This window comes from Arachis duranensis, chromosome 7 (genome assembly GCF_000817695.3).
Source record: "Arachis duranensis cultivar V14167 chromosome 7, aradu.V14167.gnm2.J7QH, whole genome shotgun sequence".
Lineage (NCBI taxonomy): Eukaryota > Viridiplantae > Streptophyta > Magnoliopsida > Fabales > Fabaceae > Arachis > Arachis duranensis.
Genome location: NC_029778.3, coordinates 77,538,741 through 77,554,269, shown reverse-complemented (window position 1 = coordinate 77,554,269; position 15,529 = coordinate 77,538,741). Strand labels below are relative to the sequence as shown.

The 15,529-nt window shown below is 38.0% G+C and overlaps 2 protein-coding genes and 2 pseudogenes across 2 annotated transcripts; all 4 read right to left on the bottom strand.

Annotated features, from left to right (window-relative positions):
- Positions 1–1,296: 1,296 nt before the first annotated feature.
- On the bottom strand, positions 1,297–2,797 carry LOC107459733 (protein JINGUBANG-like; annotated as a pseudogene).
- A 684-nt stretch (positions 2,798–3,481) lies between these two features.
- On the bottom strand, positions 3,482–5,192 carry LOC107459815 (ALA-interacting subunit 3-like). Its single transcript, XM_052251745.1, has 7 exons — positions 5,181–5,192; positions 5,018–5,077; positions 4,880–4,938; positions 4,727–4,801; positions 4,091–4,579; positions 3,692–3,981; positions 3,482–3,609 (listed from the first exon to the last, which is right to left on the bottom strand). The coding sequence occupies exons 2-7, from the start codon at positions 5,070–5,072 to the stop codon at positions 3,552–3,554; spliced, it is 1,026 nt and encodes a 341-aa protein (XP_052107705.1). The 5' UTR covers positions 5,073–5,077; positions 5,181–5,192; the 3' UTR covers positions 3,482–3,551.
- A 1,365-nt stretch (positions 5,193–6,557) lies between these two features.
- LOC107459519 (ABC transporter G family member 40-like) lies at positions 6,558–8,179 on the bottom strand (annotated as a pseudogene).
- On the bottom strand, positions 8,054–15,082 carry LOC127740607 (ABC transporter G family member 34-like). Its single transcript, XM_052251746.1, has 6 exons — positions 15,019–15,082; positions 9,066–9,225; positions 8,885–8,961; positions 8,624–8,680; positions 8,418–8,508; positions 8,054–8,345 (listed from the first exon to the last, which is right to left on the bottom strand). The coding sequence occupies exons 2-6, from the start codon at positions 9,190–9,192 to the stop codon at positions 8,224–8,226; spliced, it is 474 nt and encodes a 157-aa protein (XP_052107706.1). The 5' UTR covers positions 9,193–9,225; positions 15,019–15,082; the 3' UTR covers positions 8,054–8,223.
- Between the last annotated feature and the right edge of the window lie 447 nt (positions 15,083–15,529).

Here is a 15,529-nt window from a genome sequence, read left to right as displayed (position 1 = left end):
TGATGAATTTCTTTATTTCTTGTATTTATATTTATTTCTTTTTTTTTCCTTCTAATTTCTATTTTATTTATTATTATTATTATTATTATTATTATTATTATTATTATTATTATTATTATTATTATTATTATTCTCTTTGTTTTTGTTGTTCTTCACATGATTCCCATCACATCACATCACGTACCATGCTCTCTTTTAGTCTTTTCAGTTACTAACTAGATGAACTTCTTAATCTCCTAACTTATAAAGTTTTACTAGTAGTATATATTTGTATTTAATGTTTCTACCAAAATATCAAAATACTTCATCCTGGATACTAATAAATGTTTTATTTAAAGCAAATCTAATAAATTAGTCACGAATGGAACAATATAATTGTTTTGTATCTTGAAATGATAAAATGAGAAGCGGAGGAAATTAAAAGAAAAAAAAGAAAGCATAATATTAAGTGGAATACAACTTAGAAAAGAATATAAGAATGCTGAATTCATGGCTAGGGAGGTCCTTGGAAATTGAATAGAAGAAAAAAATGGTTAATATGAGATCATGAGTACTTATTCCTTATTTAACAAGAAAGGGACTATAGCGGTTCTCATGAAGGCAAGCATATACTATTCCACACACTTTCCAATTTCCTCATATTTGCATATTCTTTAAACGCGTTTAATAATATAATAATAATATAACTTAAATGTGCATCGATTAAATTTGAAGGATGCCAATTACAGAATCACTACTCTGCAATGGTGTGTCTTGGAGCTGTGTTTGGGTGCAAGCGCTCCAACTCAATTGTAGGGTATCTTCTATCAGCCTTGGTTTCCATATCAATTCTTTGTGTTTTGCGTTTGCTATGTTATGGCCTTTACCGCTTTCTAAAGAGGAGAGAAACAAATACTCATCATCATGTTGCTGCACATCCAAACGATGCCTTACATATGCAGTCACAGAACACAAGGCTTGGCCAAATAGAATAGTGTAGTGTGTTGTATGTGTTTGCATTATGATTCAATCTATTTCACTTTCATTTTTATGTTTGTATTATGGTGACAACTCAGGTTCAGTCGACTTCACGTGAAGTCGACTGAAGTCGACTACACCTGAGTTTTCACCGTATTATTATTGGTCTGTTTTGATGTCAAGTGTTCAAACTTGAAAGCTCATTCAATAATAGATCATTCCTTCTCATTTACACTGCCTATTCCATTAAACTTGATTACTTTCTATTTAGTTTAACAAAGATACAATAAAACTACCATAACTCCAAGGAAACAAGTGGTTACAATAGATTAGTGCTGATTGAAGTCTCTGTTAGAGTTCAAAATACTTAGCGGCAGAATGTGAAGAGCAGTGATTATGATTGTTAGTATTATTAGTATCGAGATTCTTGGAATGAGTGACACGCCAAAGCTTCAAGACACCATCAAGGCTACCAGTGCAAACAGTGCAAGTATCTTCAATGTTATCATCAACCAACCTTCCTCCAATGAAAGCAGTTACACACCGAATTGGGCCTCTATGGCCAACAAGAACGGCTAAACAAGTGTGTTGGCCATCTTGCTCCCTAGCCCAAACCCTGCTTGTTGAATCAGCTGACCCACTAACCATGAACTTAGCCACACTAGCCAAGCACATAACTGCATGAGTGTGGCCTTGGATTGAACCACCATATTGCAATTGCCCTGCAAACCAACCCTTTAGCCAGTAGTGGATGTAGCCGTCCGTGCAGCCGCCGTACAAGATGGCGCCGTCCGGGGTAAGCGTCAAGGCTTTTACAGGAGAATGCTTGGCGTGCAAGGTAACTGTCAGGGAATGGGGCTGGTCGTGGCTGCAGAAGTTGCGCCGCCAAACTCGGACCGTGGCGTCGTCGGAGGCAGTGTAGAGAACTCCATCATCAGCTACAATGATGGCATTGATTGGCTCCGGGTGAGCTTTGATTGTCTCTATGCACTTCAAGTCAGAGATTCGCCATACTTTGACTGTTTTGTCTAGGGAAGCAGTGTATAGAATGTCCTCTGCTGTGTTAATCGCCATTGATGTGATTAGCCCCTTATGCTTCATCTGATAATTGCATTTAATTAGTGTTTAGTAGTTAATATAAGGGTCGAAACTCAGGTGTAGTCGACTTTAAGTGAAGTTGATAACTGAGAGTTGTTAGATGATTTGATTAATTTGACTAAATTTTCATCTACCTATTAACTTCGAAGTCGACTGCACTTGAGTTTTCACCTAATATAAGACATAAATATAGAAGCTCTGATACTATGATATGAAATTATTTCATAGCTGATAGAAGGAGACACATGAATGATTATATATACTTACTGTCTTGTCTTTGCCGGCGATGTAGCTGCGGACATAGCCAACAGTCTTAGGTATGGAAGCCAAACGAACATGCTTCAAAACCTTATCCCAAGTTCTTCTCCATACTCTAATCTTGCCATCAGCATAAGCTGCATAAACCGTGTCGTTGGACACCTCAAGAGCCACCACCCTGCAAGCCTTGGTCCTCAGTTGGCCGTACTCGGTGAACTCAGGGAGCTTCCACAACCTGACAAGGTTGGATTCGGAGCCGGTGTAGACCAGGCGAGTTCTGATGATGATGATGATGGAGAGGAGAGGAAACCGGAGAGGTTTGGAGGCTGCGCGAAAGCGTAGGACATGAGAGGCGAGGAGGGGATTGAAGTAGCTTTGTGAGAGGGTTTTCTTTTGTGGAGAGGCTTCTCAAGAAGTTGCTGTTCTGAGTTGTGGATCTAAAGTCAAAAGATGGTGTGGGATCAGGTGAGTTGGAAGAGTCCATTGATTCATTGATCTTTCTTTGTGTTCCTTCAGTGATGTGTAGAGTAGTGATGGCAGCTATGAATATTATGGTTTTATGGTTTATGAATGAAGTAGGTGGAATGAAATAGGAGTGGTGGTGGTAGATGTTTCCTATAACTTAGTGTTTATTGCAGAGTTTGATGGACGTTCTGAGTATTAAAGGAGAAAAGAACAAGCTAAGGAGTATTGTTATATTTATATCAGTTACTATTGCTTGTGTACAAATAACATTCAATTTTTCTGGAGCTATCAAATTGATAATTGTTTAAGGGCAAGGTTAGATAATTGTAGACGAAATTGATCTCAACTGTTTCCTGAATTTGCCCAACAGGCATTAATTTATAAGTTCCATTGGAGGAATGACTTAAAGTATGAATCAGTAAATGGCTCACCAAATTGTTTGGAATTAAAGATGGTGGCAGGTGCATAAACTGATGCTAATAATAAATGGCAGTAGATTTTAGGAACCAATAACTTGGGACTTTTATTTTTCTTCTATTCATTGTTCCTGTTACTAAATGTAGGCACAATTGTAATATATTTTAGTCATTTTAGGCATTCATACACATTTATTTGGTTTACTTGTCTCTGTCATTATTAATTAAATTTCATTTCAGTCCTATTAAATTTCATTTCAATAGGAGAATCGGAACACATACAGCATGGTTACTTTCACTCACATCACAATGTTTATATACACCTAATGAAGTAAAAAAGAAAAATTATAGCAATAATCATTTTAGAATCCCTGGATTTTTGTTCCAAGACAAGTAGGAGGGATCCCCAAGAGGCCTGCACATAAGTTTGGAATGGAAAATAAGTTTGAAATTCAGAAGTTAAGTAAATAAAAATGATAGCATTTTGTTTATATTACCTTGGCTTGATGACATAGAGTAGTATGAATACTATAGCGCAGAGCAAGGATACCCCACCAACAAAAAGGTATGCCATGCCTAAGAAGGGATTCTTTCCACCAATCCAAGTTGCAGTTGATAGAATGAGCCTCTTATTCCCACCAAACTCATATGTGTTATAATTGTTTTCTATCACTATTTCTACAAGATCATTCACTTCCAGGTTAGTCTCAATCTTCCCATACAGTTTTCTGAAAGATGGCAGTGCTGCCGTTCTCATCCAAACAATCAGATCCTCTTGTTGATTCAACTGGTACATATTAATTCATGCATAAAATCAAACAGTTTAAAAAATTTAAGACGACTATTTTACACTGTCAGTGTATCAAAAGAAAAAGATCAAGTAGATATAACAGTACAGGCATGTTTTCATCGAGTTTCGCGCCTCCAACTAGACCTCCAAGTTGAAAATTCTTGGGATAAACCTTGGAGCCAAATTTGTGGGATCTATCACTCCCCCATGATATGTCTTTCTTGTTGACGGTCAAACTCTTGGTGTTGACCCAAAACTTGTAAGTGTCATTGAAGAGAGACCAAGCAATGAGGCCGCATGGAACAATTGGCATGCTACCATTGGTTTTGTCTTGCGGATAACAATTTGTTGTGTCTCCTTCAGATGCCGGATTCACTAGCTGCTTGTCATTTCTACTCTTCACATACCTTCGATGGTTCTGGTAGTAATTATCAAGCTGGTAATAGATGAAGATAGGGCCTTGCATTTTGCGTTCAACGGTCCATGATGTCGTGCATGTCTTGTTTGTCATGTCGTTTTTGATAAATGCCACCGCGTTTTGAGCATGGATCTCGTTAAGGCATTTATCGTCGTATCTGATTGCAGCCTCTTCCACCTGCATCCATTCGTACACCAAAATCAATCACTAAAATTAGCGACTTGTGTATAAGTATATGTGTGGTTATTTTATATTGATGGCTGATTTTGGTGAATATGTAGCATAGTCTGGTGAATTAAAGAGAGAGAGATATGTATATATTACGCTTTCTGATGAAAACAATGAAGCAAGACCGACGGGGATGAAAACGATTCCTACGACAGTGAATGTGGAAATGACCTGGGAATTGAAAAAGAATAAAGATGATGAATGATTGCATTATTGTTGGTAGAATTATAATATAATATATATACCTACCCAACCAGGTGTTAGGATTGGTTTCCATGCAGGAAGTTCTTGCTGTGAGAACTTTGAATCTAGCAATTAAAAAGTAATTAATAAGAGAGAAATAAAAGAGTGTGGAAAGAAAGGAGAAGAAGGAAGAAAGAAACTGACATTTGGGTTTCTTAGAATACTTCTTGGGCGTGGGAGCAGAGTGTGGTTCCATCATTGTTGCTGCAGAATAATAAGTTTGTTAATGGAGGAGACTTGTGTTGTCTGCCTACGTAAAAGAAGTTATCAAGTTCGGAGAACCGCAGAATGATTCCAACCATCTTACCACCGCAACTGCCGCTCCTCCCTCCCTATATCTCCCTTAGCTCCACTTTATAAATAATAAGATAAATTCAATGATTTTTTTGGTGACGATAAATTCAATGATTGAGAATGAATTAACTTGTACTTATTTTTTGTAGGTAATCTTCTGTTTGGATTTTTTAAAAATATTTCACAAAAAATAACTGATATTTATATTATATTTATAGAATTATTTAAGATAATTAATGAAATATAGCTCAAATGCTATTTGTTCTCCTTTCCTCTGTAAAGGTCTCTATTTTTAGCCTCTCTTGATGTACGAAAAAGAAAAAAAAAATTATCCATTTATTATTTTGAATAATCCTACATTTGTTATAGTTTTATATATTTACTAATTCAAGAGATGGATTAATACAATAATAATGCTTAATGCTTTAGCCTCTCTTGATTGTGTTCATTATTTTTTTTATTCGATTTACTCATGTACAGTTAATAATGGCTGGATGTTTAATTCACTAAGTATGCAAATGATTATCCTAATGTTAAAGTTTAGGAGATAATTTCGGAGTGGAATGTTTTTTTACTTTATTGGGTCAATTTTAGAACTTATTGTTCACATTATTTACAAAAATCATTATTTACTTAACAAAACTGAATTTAAAAACATACTAAGGTCAAACCTTTGTACCACATTTAAGTAACTATATTCAAGCAAAATTAGACCAACTCTAAACTAATTAGTTAGAACATCTCCAATGCCAGTTTTAATTTCAATTTCATTTTGAACATTTGTATGACTATTTGTCATAAATAATGATTTAAAATTAGAAATGAAACTTGTCCCTTTAATGCTTAGTTTCAATTCAAGTAGAATTTTATATTTTTTTAATTATTTTTAACATAATTATATGAATAGCAAAATTTTATTAGTTCTCTATTAAGGTAATACTGCATTTCATCAATCAACTCCAATAAAAATTTCAATTCTAAATCAATTTTTTTGAAAATATAAAAAATGATACTCTAAAAACACCCCATTGGAGATGCTCTTCCAAAAGCATTTCTTTCACTCAACGGAAATATACCATTTCCTTGTTAGAAGACACTAACTTCATGACATGCAAGCCCGCATTTGTTCCTATAGATGCCAACATCAAACTGAGTGCCAGAGAAGGAGATCCAATTCCAGATGTTTCAGCATATAGAAGATTGATAGGAAGATTATTACGAATAAAAGATTAAAAATTAATTTGATGACTAAAATTTGTTAAGAATTATAACATACAACTAAATATTTGTAAATAACAAATTTCTTTTCAGTCTTTCCAAATTAAAGTACAGAGGGAGAGTACTAAAACTGTACCTCCTTGGATTTGGATATAAAACTAAACAACGAACTCTTTTTATTTATACAATGTTGGACTTGAAACTTGAAAGCATGTATTCTAATTTCTATTCTATCTCTTTCGGAAATTGAAGAGTTTCACAGAAACTTGAGCACAGCAAAAGCAACAACCAGAGTTGCAGCAACTCCAACAAAATCATCTCTCTATAACCAAAGTATCTCCTCAGAAACTCTTCCACTCATTTGACTCAATTCTACTTGTTATGTCTCCAAATTGAGATGCAACCAATCCATATAAGGTCCAAGCCACTGGACATGCCCAATAGTACCATCTCCACCACACAGCACTGCTCTGACATAAAAAAAGAACACCATTAGTATGTACATAATTTCCTAACATGGAATTATTCATTGCATTTTGTACTTGTCTAGGGACAACAAATCCCGAGAAGAGATTCCAAATTGCATAGAATGCACTAGCCACAATTGAAGCAACATGTTGGTTATGGCCACAGCCATCATGCCATAGAAGGTGAAGTACATGAAGAAGATATACCAAAAGAATTTGCAATCAAATCCAATCATTGCATAAACTATGAGGCCATATGTTACAGCTTGTGCAAGAATATATGGTAGCTCTATTAGAACCTAGAGTGAAACAAAATGGATCAGGTTACATTAATTAGTACTCTTAACTCTGAAACTATAACTTCCCAAAAGATTAATCAAATTACCTGTGAAAATACATGGGAAGGCCGAATACATTCCGGCCGCCCTTTCTCTATAAAAGACGGTTCCTTCCATGGCAACCACTGGCTGAACAGAAGAATCATTCTGGACCCCAAGTTGAAGAGAACAGCATTGTACATTGAACCTATAGCATTAAACAGATCCTGTTTTCTTGTCCTACAAGTTAACTCAAAGGGGATCAGATTTCTTGTCCTACAAATTTCTTGACCTTAATTCAGAATATTTAATCAAGATAGTAACTCACGTTTTGGATCCAAGATCCCAGAACATGGTTCCAAACATCAAAGCTACAAATTTAGTGAACAAATATCTCAGCAGTATATGGAGGATTGCGCCAGTATGACCAATGTTGTTTCCACAAACAAGCCATACATTGGATGAAAAATGGTTGTGCATATTGAGTAGGAAAGCTAAGTTCCTTGGAACCAGGAGCAGGCTTGCTCAATTCTGCTACAAGATCTTTATTTCTCCTAAGGTGTAGGCAAACATTTTTTCAGCATAAGAACACAGCTTTTATAATAACTAAGAAATATCAAAGTTGTTTAGTAGAAAAATGAGTAAGATTACAAAGAAGATTACCTATAAAGTTCTGAATTTTTATATATATCAGAAAAGTCAACATTTAAATCCATTTCTCGTGCTGGAGTTGTGATTTCCAACATCCAAGTTGCAGGGTTACATCCATCTCTGATTTTATTGACCCCTTTAACAGACTAATTAAAAGTAGAAACTATAAGCAGTTATATAATTGTCTTTTTCTTTATGATCTTTGAGCTTTTTGAGACACATTATACCTCAAAGTAGTTGATGAGTTGGTAAGAATGACGGCCTAATGGGTCGACATAAATTTCTTGCCCTCCACGCTTTAATAGGAAAAGCTGCAAGAAAAATTGAAAAATGTAGCATCTTGTTTTAATGAAAAAAGCTCATATGTCTCTGGCTCTGGTTGCAATAAGGCTATAAATGCAGTTCACTTTAGAATATGAACAATTTGTCTAAGGCATTTCATGATTTGAACAGTTGTGGAGCTGTCTAGCCCAGTAGATATGCCATCCATGAACAAAGCTTTCGCCGGACCAATCAACATCTTCCCTGCAAATAATGCACATAAAAGTTGAAACAGAATTACACACAAAATTGATGGACTAAGAGTTTGATCACTACCTGTGGTAACACGCTTTCTTTGTCTTCCGGATATACCGCGCAACATTTCATCCCCTACTAGAGTATCAGCACATATTTCTAAATCCAAGATCTGTAAATCACAAATTAGATAAATAGTAGAAACCATAAAGACAGTATTTGCGTTTGTGATGATGCAATATTGTGAGAAATCAGAACTCAGAACTACTTGAAGTTGAAGATGTCACCTTTAGTATATATTCTGTTATCATCTGGTTTGCTTCCTGGCCTTCAGATGCTGTTGCCTAGTATTATTAGAAAGCCAATAAGATCAAAAGGTTGTGTATCAATCAAAATTAACAGTTTAACTGAACTTAGGAGGAAAGAGTATGGCTAAGGTGGTAATGTATAATAGAATCAATTGCTGAAGTTCATTTCTATAGAAATAGTAATGCTTGATAATTTGCTATGCAGATTTTCCAGTGGAGCATGGAGATAGTTCCTTTCACCTTCATGTATATATCGATATCTTGGTCGGGTTTAATTTTTGCTGCTATCTCTCGTCTTGTTAGTTCAGAAAGCAAGTCTGCACATAGCAAAAAGTAATTATAAGTCATGCTTAGACTACAGGTTACAGATATGGAAGCTATCTTCTTCAACAAGAACAATTTAGGGTGAAATTCGACTAACCGAATCTTGAACCAACCCCTTGACACCTTGCTGAGAAAGCCAAGGTTTCCCTCACAGTCATTTCTCCAATATGAACATCATTCTGGCTAATGTATGCTGCAGTTCTTTGAGGTACAAACTCATTCATTTCATGGCCATTATAGGTAACTCTGCCACTAACCTGCAGCATATTTATCAGCAAAAATTGGATATAAGTGGTTTGATTAGGTTATATGATTGATGCATACATGAAAGAAGCACTTTAACCTTAAGATCTTGACCAAGCTTTCCTGCCAGAGCCAAAAGGAGTGTGGTTTTTCCAGAACTTGGAGGACCTTAAAGCAATGTGCAACAAACCAGAGAGATAATAGGGATTTAACTCCTTTTAAATATACTTATAAAAGGAGAGGAGAAAAAGTAGCAAACTAAATTTTAAATTCTGAAACTCCACATCTTTAGGACAGTAGTTATAGGATTAGATATTATAAATAGGTAGGCTGGGAAAGCTAGTAGGAGGAAAATAAGTGGAGTGAAAATCTAGAGGGAGAGAATTGACCTCTCGAAAGTCAATTATTCTTGTTTTTCTTTCATTTAAATCTATAATATTCTGTTCAGTTATTCTGTTCTTCCCTTCTACCCTTATTTTCTACACTCAATTCTGCCTAACAGTAAGGATACTAGAGAAACCGTAACAATTGGTATCAGAAGTTCGATCTGGGCTTCTTCCTGTGAATGGTTTCCACACGCAGCGGAGGTGCGATGGAGGATCGGGTTGAGAGTCTGGAGAAACAGTTGAATGAGTTTCGATCTGAACAAAACAGAATAATGGAAACGATGACGCAAAGGATGGATGAATTAGTAATGCGAATCCCACAACAGGATTCGAGCGGTGGGAACTCGCGCATCAACGATCCGGGTGGCGGGCGTCAGCGAGATCCACCTCCAAACAGGGGTGATCTCAATCGCAGAGTGGACATTCCTTCCTTTGATGGCTTGGATGCGAGTGGGTGGTTGGTTCGAATGGATCGTTATTTTCGCATATCGAGGATTCAGGTGGAAGAGAAACTCGAGTACGCGGTGCTTGCACTTCATGGGGAAGCTTTAACATGGTTTGAATGGTGGGAGTCTCAATCCACCTTCCCTTCATGGATTCGTTTCAAACAAGATTTGCTCAAACGATTTGAGCCTGGTGCAGATGCGAATCCTCTTGCGCCATTATTGCAGGTGAGACAGCATGGGTCGGTTATGGAGTATCGGAGAGACTTTGAGATAGCGGCTAGGGCACATAGACATTTGGGGGGAGATACCTTGTTGTGCATGTTCCATGAAGGACTCAAACCGTCGATCAAAGCGGAGATGAGAGTTGCCGAGTTTGAAAACCTCCAGGCCCTGATGGATAGGGCCATGATGTTAGAGTCGAGGAATGAAGCGTGGCGTACAGAAGGAACGCACCCAGGAGGAAGACGAAATGAAAATACTAACCGTTTGGGCTGGAGCGGTGCCAGATCCAATAATTGGGCTCAGCACACTTCACAATCTCCTTCCATAACTAAACAGCCCACATCCATCCCTCATAGTAAAACAGAATCCAATACTTCCTCGGCCCCTTCCACCACTAATATCACAAAGCCTTCATCACGATGGATTTCACATGAGGAATGGAGTGAGCGACAGCGCAAAGGTCTCTGTTTCCGCTGCGGGGACAAGTGGAATCCTGGCCACACATGCAAGTTCAGACATCAACAACTCATTCTCCTGGGGGAGGAGGATGAACAACCCGAGGATTGTTGCGAAGATTTGGCCTCGGACGAACCTGTCGTAACCATTAACAGTCTTTCTCTTCGTCTCTCTTCTCTAAGTTATTGGGGACTTACATCACACCAAACTTTGAAGGTACGAGCTACTATAAATGGTGTTGGGGTGGTCGTGTTGGTTGACCCAGGGGCTGAGGCGAATTTTATTTCATCTTCTCTTGTCTCCATACTGGGTTTGCCATTGGTACACCTGCCTCCTTTCCGAATTGAGGTTGGAAATGGAGCAATAGAGCATGGGTTAGGTGGCTGTGAAAAAGTGGAATTATTGGTACAGGGAATTTCTATTGTAGAGGACTTCTTGGTGATGGAATTGGGACGTTCTGAAGTTGTTTTGGGTGCGGGGTGGATTGCTAGTTTGGGCAAATTTGAAGGGGATTATAACGCCTTATCCTTAAGCTGGATGTTGAATGGGAAGAAGGTGACTTTGCATGGTGATCCCTCTTTAGGGAGAAGTCGAGCTAGTGCAAAAGTGACTTTAAATGCCCTTAGAAATAATGAAGAGGGCTTTCTCGTAACCCCTGTGTTCATTGCCGATTCTACAGAAGCCCAACTATCTGTTTCGTCAGCAACTTTGGCAATTTTGCAGCAATTTGAGGATGTCTTTCAGTCCCCATATGGTCTTCCTCCACAAAGAACACACGATCATGCTATAGTACTAAAAGACAGTGCAGAGATCCCAAACATTCGACCTTACAGATATCCACATTATCAGAAGGCAGAAATGGAAAAAATAATTGATGAAATGCTGCAGATTAGGATTATTCGGCCCAGCACAAGTCCCTTCTCGAGCCCGGTAATTTTGGTAAAGAAAAAGGATGGTGGGTGGAGGTTTTGCGTCGACTATAGGGCCCTCAATAAGATCACGGTGCCGGACAAATTTCCTATTCCTATTATAGAGGAGCTATTGGATGAGCTCGATGGTGCAACAGTGTTTTCCAAATTGGATCTCAAATCCGGATATCATCAAATTCGAATGAAGGAGGAGGATATTCATAAGACAGCTTTTCGCACCCACGACGGCCATTACGAATTCCTTGTAATGCCTTTTGGCCTCACAAACGCTCCATCCACTTTTCAAGCCCTCATGAACACTGTACTTCGTCCGTTCCTCAGAAAATTTGCTTTAGTTTTCTTCGATGACATCCTTATTTATAGCAAGGATCTCATTAGCCACAGAGGTCATTTGCAGAATATTTTTGAGGTACTGAGGCAACACAATTTATTGGTAAATAAAAAGAAGTGCTGTTTTGAAGCACCGAGTATTGAGTACCTTGGCCACGTTATTTCTGCCGAAGGGGTGGCGGCTGATCCTAAGAAACTTAGAGATATGCTTGACTGGCCTCCACCAAAAGATATTCGCAGCTTGCGGGGTTTCTTGGGCTTAACCGGATATTATCGCCGCTTTGTAAAAGGGTATGGTACTATTGCTGCTCTTCTCACCCAACTTCTCAAAAAGGACTCTTTTAATTGGGGTAAGGATGCTGACTCTGCTTTTCAAAAGCTCAAAACAGCTATGGTTTCCGTTCCGGTTTTAGCCGTTCCATGCTTTTCTAAACCTTTCCAGCTGGAAACCGATGCATCCGGAAAGGGAGTGGGTGCTGTCTTGATGCAGGAGGGTCGGCCAATTGCTTTTATGAGCCAAAAACTCTCGGAAACAGCCCAGCAGAAATCTGTCTACGAAAGAGAGTTGATGGCAATTGTTCTAGCTGTTCAAAAGTGGAAACACTATCTCATGGGACAGCAGTTCACAGTTTTTACTGATCAACAGTCCTTGAAGTTTTTATTAGATCAGCGTGTAGCAGACGAAGGCCAGCAGAAATGGTTATCCAAGTTACTGGGATACAATTTTGACATTAAATATAAGGCAGGGACAGAAAACAGGGTGGCTGATGCCCTTTCTAGGAAATTTCATTTCTCCTCCCTGTCTTTTTTCCATGGCAGCAGAATGGGATGATATGGAGGCTGAAGTATTGGCTGATGAGAAATTAAATGGGATTATGCAGAAGTTGTTAGTGGGGGAAGAAACTACACCCGGTTTTGCATTAATAAATGGAAAACTCAAATATAAAGGGAGGTTAGTGCTTGCAAAAACCTCTAAATGGATTCCAAAAATTCTGTTGGAATTTCATAGCTCCAGGCTGGGAGGCCATTCGGGCTTCTTTAGAACTTACAAGAGGATTTCTGCTATCCTTTATTGGGAGGGTATGAAGGCAGCAGTGATGAACTTTATTAAAGGTTGTGAAATTTGTCAGCAGAACAAGCATTCTACCTTGCAACCTGCTGGTCTCCTACAACCGCTGCCAATTCCTTCCAATGTATGGGCTGACATCTCAATGGATTTCATAGGGGGATTACCCAAAGCCAATGGAATGGATACAATATTTGTGGTGGTGGATCGCATGACTAAATATGCTCATTTCTTCCCACTTTCACATCCCTTTACGGCAAAGGATGTTGCTGTTTTGTTCATTAAGGAAGTGGTACGCCTCCATGGTTTTCCATCGTCAATTGTCTCCGATCGAGACAAAATATTCATGAGTGCTTTCTGGACTGAAGTTTTTAAACAGGCCGGTACTACCTTGAAGATGTCCTCGGCCTATCACCCGCAGACCGACGGCCAAACTGAGGCGGTGAATAAATGCTTGGAAACCTACCTGCGATGCTTAACTGGTGCTAAACCTAAACAATGGCCAGCTTGGCTTTCTTGGGTAGAGTTTTGGTATAATACCTCATACCATGGCTCTATTCGGATGACACCTTTTCGAGCTTTATATGGCAGGGAACCTCCAGCTTTATTACGAGGAGGGATGGAATCTTCAGTAGAAGAAGTAAGGGTCTTATTGGAGGAACGAAATCAGATGCTAGATGAAATCCAATTTCAGCTTAATAGGGCTCAGAACAGAATGAGACAAAGTGCAGACAAGAAACGACGTAATGTGTCTTTTGAAGTAGGAGACTTTGTGTATCTCAAACTTCAGCCATATAGGATGAAATCTTTGGCAGCCAGATCAAATCAAAAGTTAGGTGCAAGGTTTTATGGTCCTTTTGAGGTGCTAGAACGGATTGGAGCAGTGGCCTACAGGCTGAAATTACCTGACACCGCAAGAATACACCTTGTTTTTCATATTTCCTAGTTGAAGAAAAGTGTTGGACCTTCCTTACATCCTCAACCATTACCCGAAGCACTCACTGAAGAAGGGGAATTGCTGGTAGAACCTGAACAAGCCATTGACAGCCGCTACAACAATCAGGGAGATCTTGAAGTCCTTATCAAATGGAAAGAACTGCCAGATTTCGAGAACACTTGGGAGTCAGCAGCAACATTACAAACAACATTTCCCTCTTTCCACCTTGAGGACAAGGTGGCTCTTCATGGGGGGGGGGTATTGCAACAAACCAGAGAGATAATAGGGATTTAACTCCTTTTAAATATACTTATAAAAGGAGAGGAGAAAAAGTAGCAAACTAAATTTTAAATTCTGAAACTCCACATCTTTAGGACAGTAGTTATAGGATTAGATATTATAAATAGGTAGGCTGGGAAAGCTAGTAGGAGGAAAATAAGTGGAGTGAAAATCTAGAGGGAGAGAATTGACCTCTCGAAAGTCAATTATTCTTGTTTTTCTTTCATTTAAATCTATAATATTCTGTTCAGTTATTCTGTTCTTCCCTTCTACCCTTATTTTCTACACTCAATTCTGCCTAACAGTAAGGATACTAGAGAAACCGTAACACAATGTATTAGGGATTTGGGTATTATGGGGTGCTCAAAGTCGCACATCGGGTAGTATGGGATGCTTGATGTTGTATATAATATAAGGAGAGTGGTTCTTTTCCCTTATAGGCTAGCTTTTATTCCAACTTTAGAAAATATTCAAAGGAAAAGGAAAGTTTTGCAATTTAAAACTGTTCAAAAAAATAATTAAACTCTTTAACAATGGATACATATACCTCTCTATTCTTTCCCTCAGCTTCAACAGAAACTTCTCATTATCCTCTTCAGTAGCACCTACCAACCTTTGCAACACAGAACTGTGAAACCAAAGAATGGTATTATCACTTAAAAACCTAAATTTATAGAATAAATGGAGGGTGATTCCTGTAGCATGATAGTGTTAAAAGTGTTTACTTGCAGTATCTAATATCTACAAGTAGTTGACTTTAAGTTCATCACAATCACAGTATTTAATTTACTTGGATGAAGCACTGTTTTCTTTTTGTTTTAGTGAAAGCAATATTAGAAGATTAGTGAATACAAAATGCTTCTTTGTCAGCATGTTATAGATTTATATGGGAGTCTATGTCTTGCAAGTCAAGTTATTACAACTTTGTTTCAATGTTTCATATTTCATATTACTTGTTCTTACACTTAGATATTGATACATTGTGTTGTGTCACCTGTTTTATTCGCTATAAGGAAAACCACAAGATGACAAGAGTTAATGAACTTGAAAATTCTGATAATCAACGATAATAAGAAAAGATTTGGTAGGTAAAATAATCCTTGTTTGGCTATTTTGGTTTTCTGAAAGGTTGCTTTTTTTTTTTTTGGACGGGGAAAGGTTGCTTTGTTTACTATTTGACAAAATTTAGTCAGGGTCAGTTGGGGCCTCTGGTTTGGGTCAGGGCTTTTTGTCTTGCTAGTTTGTGAGGTATTTTGAAATGGGCTTT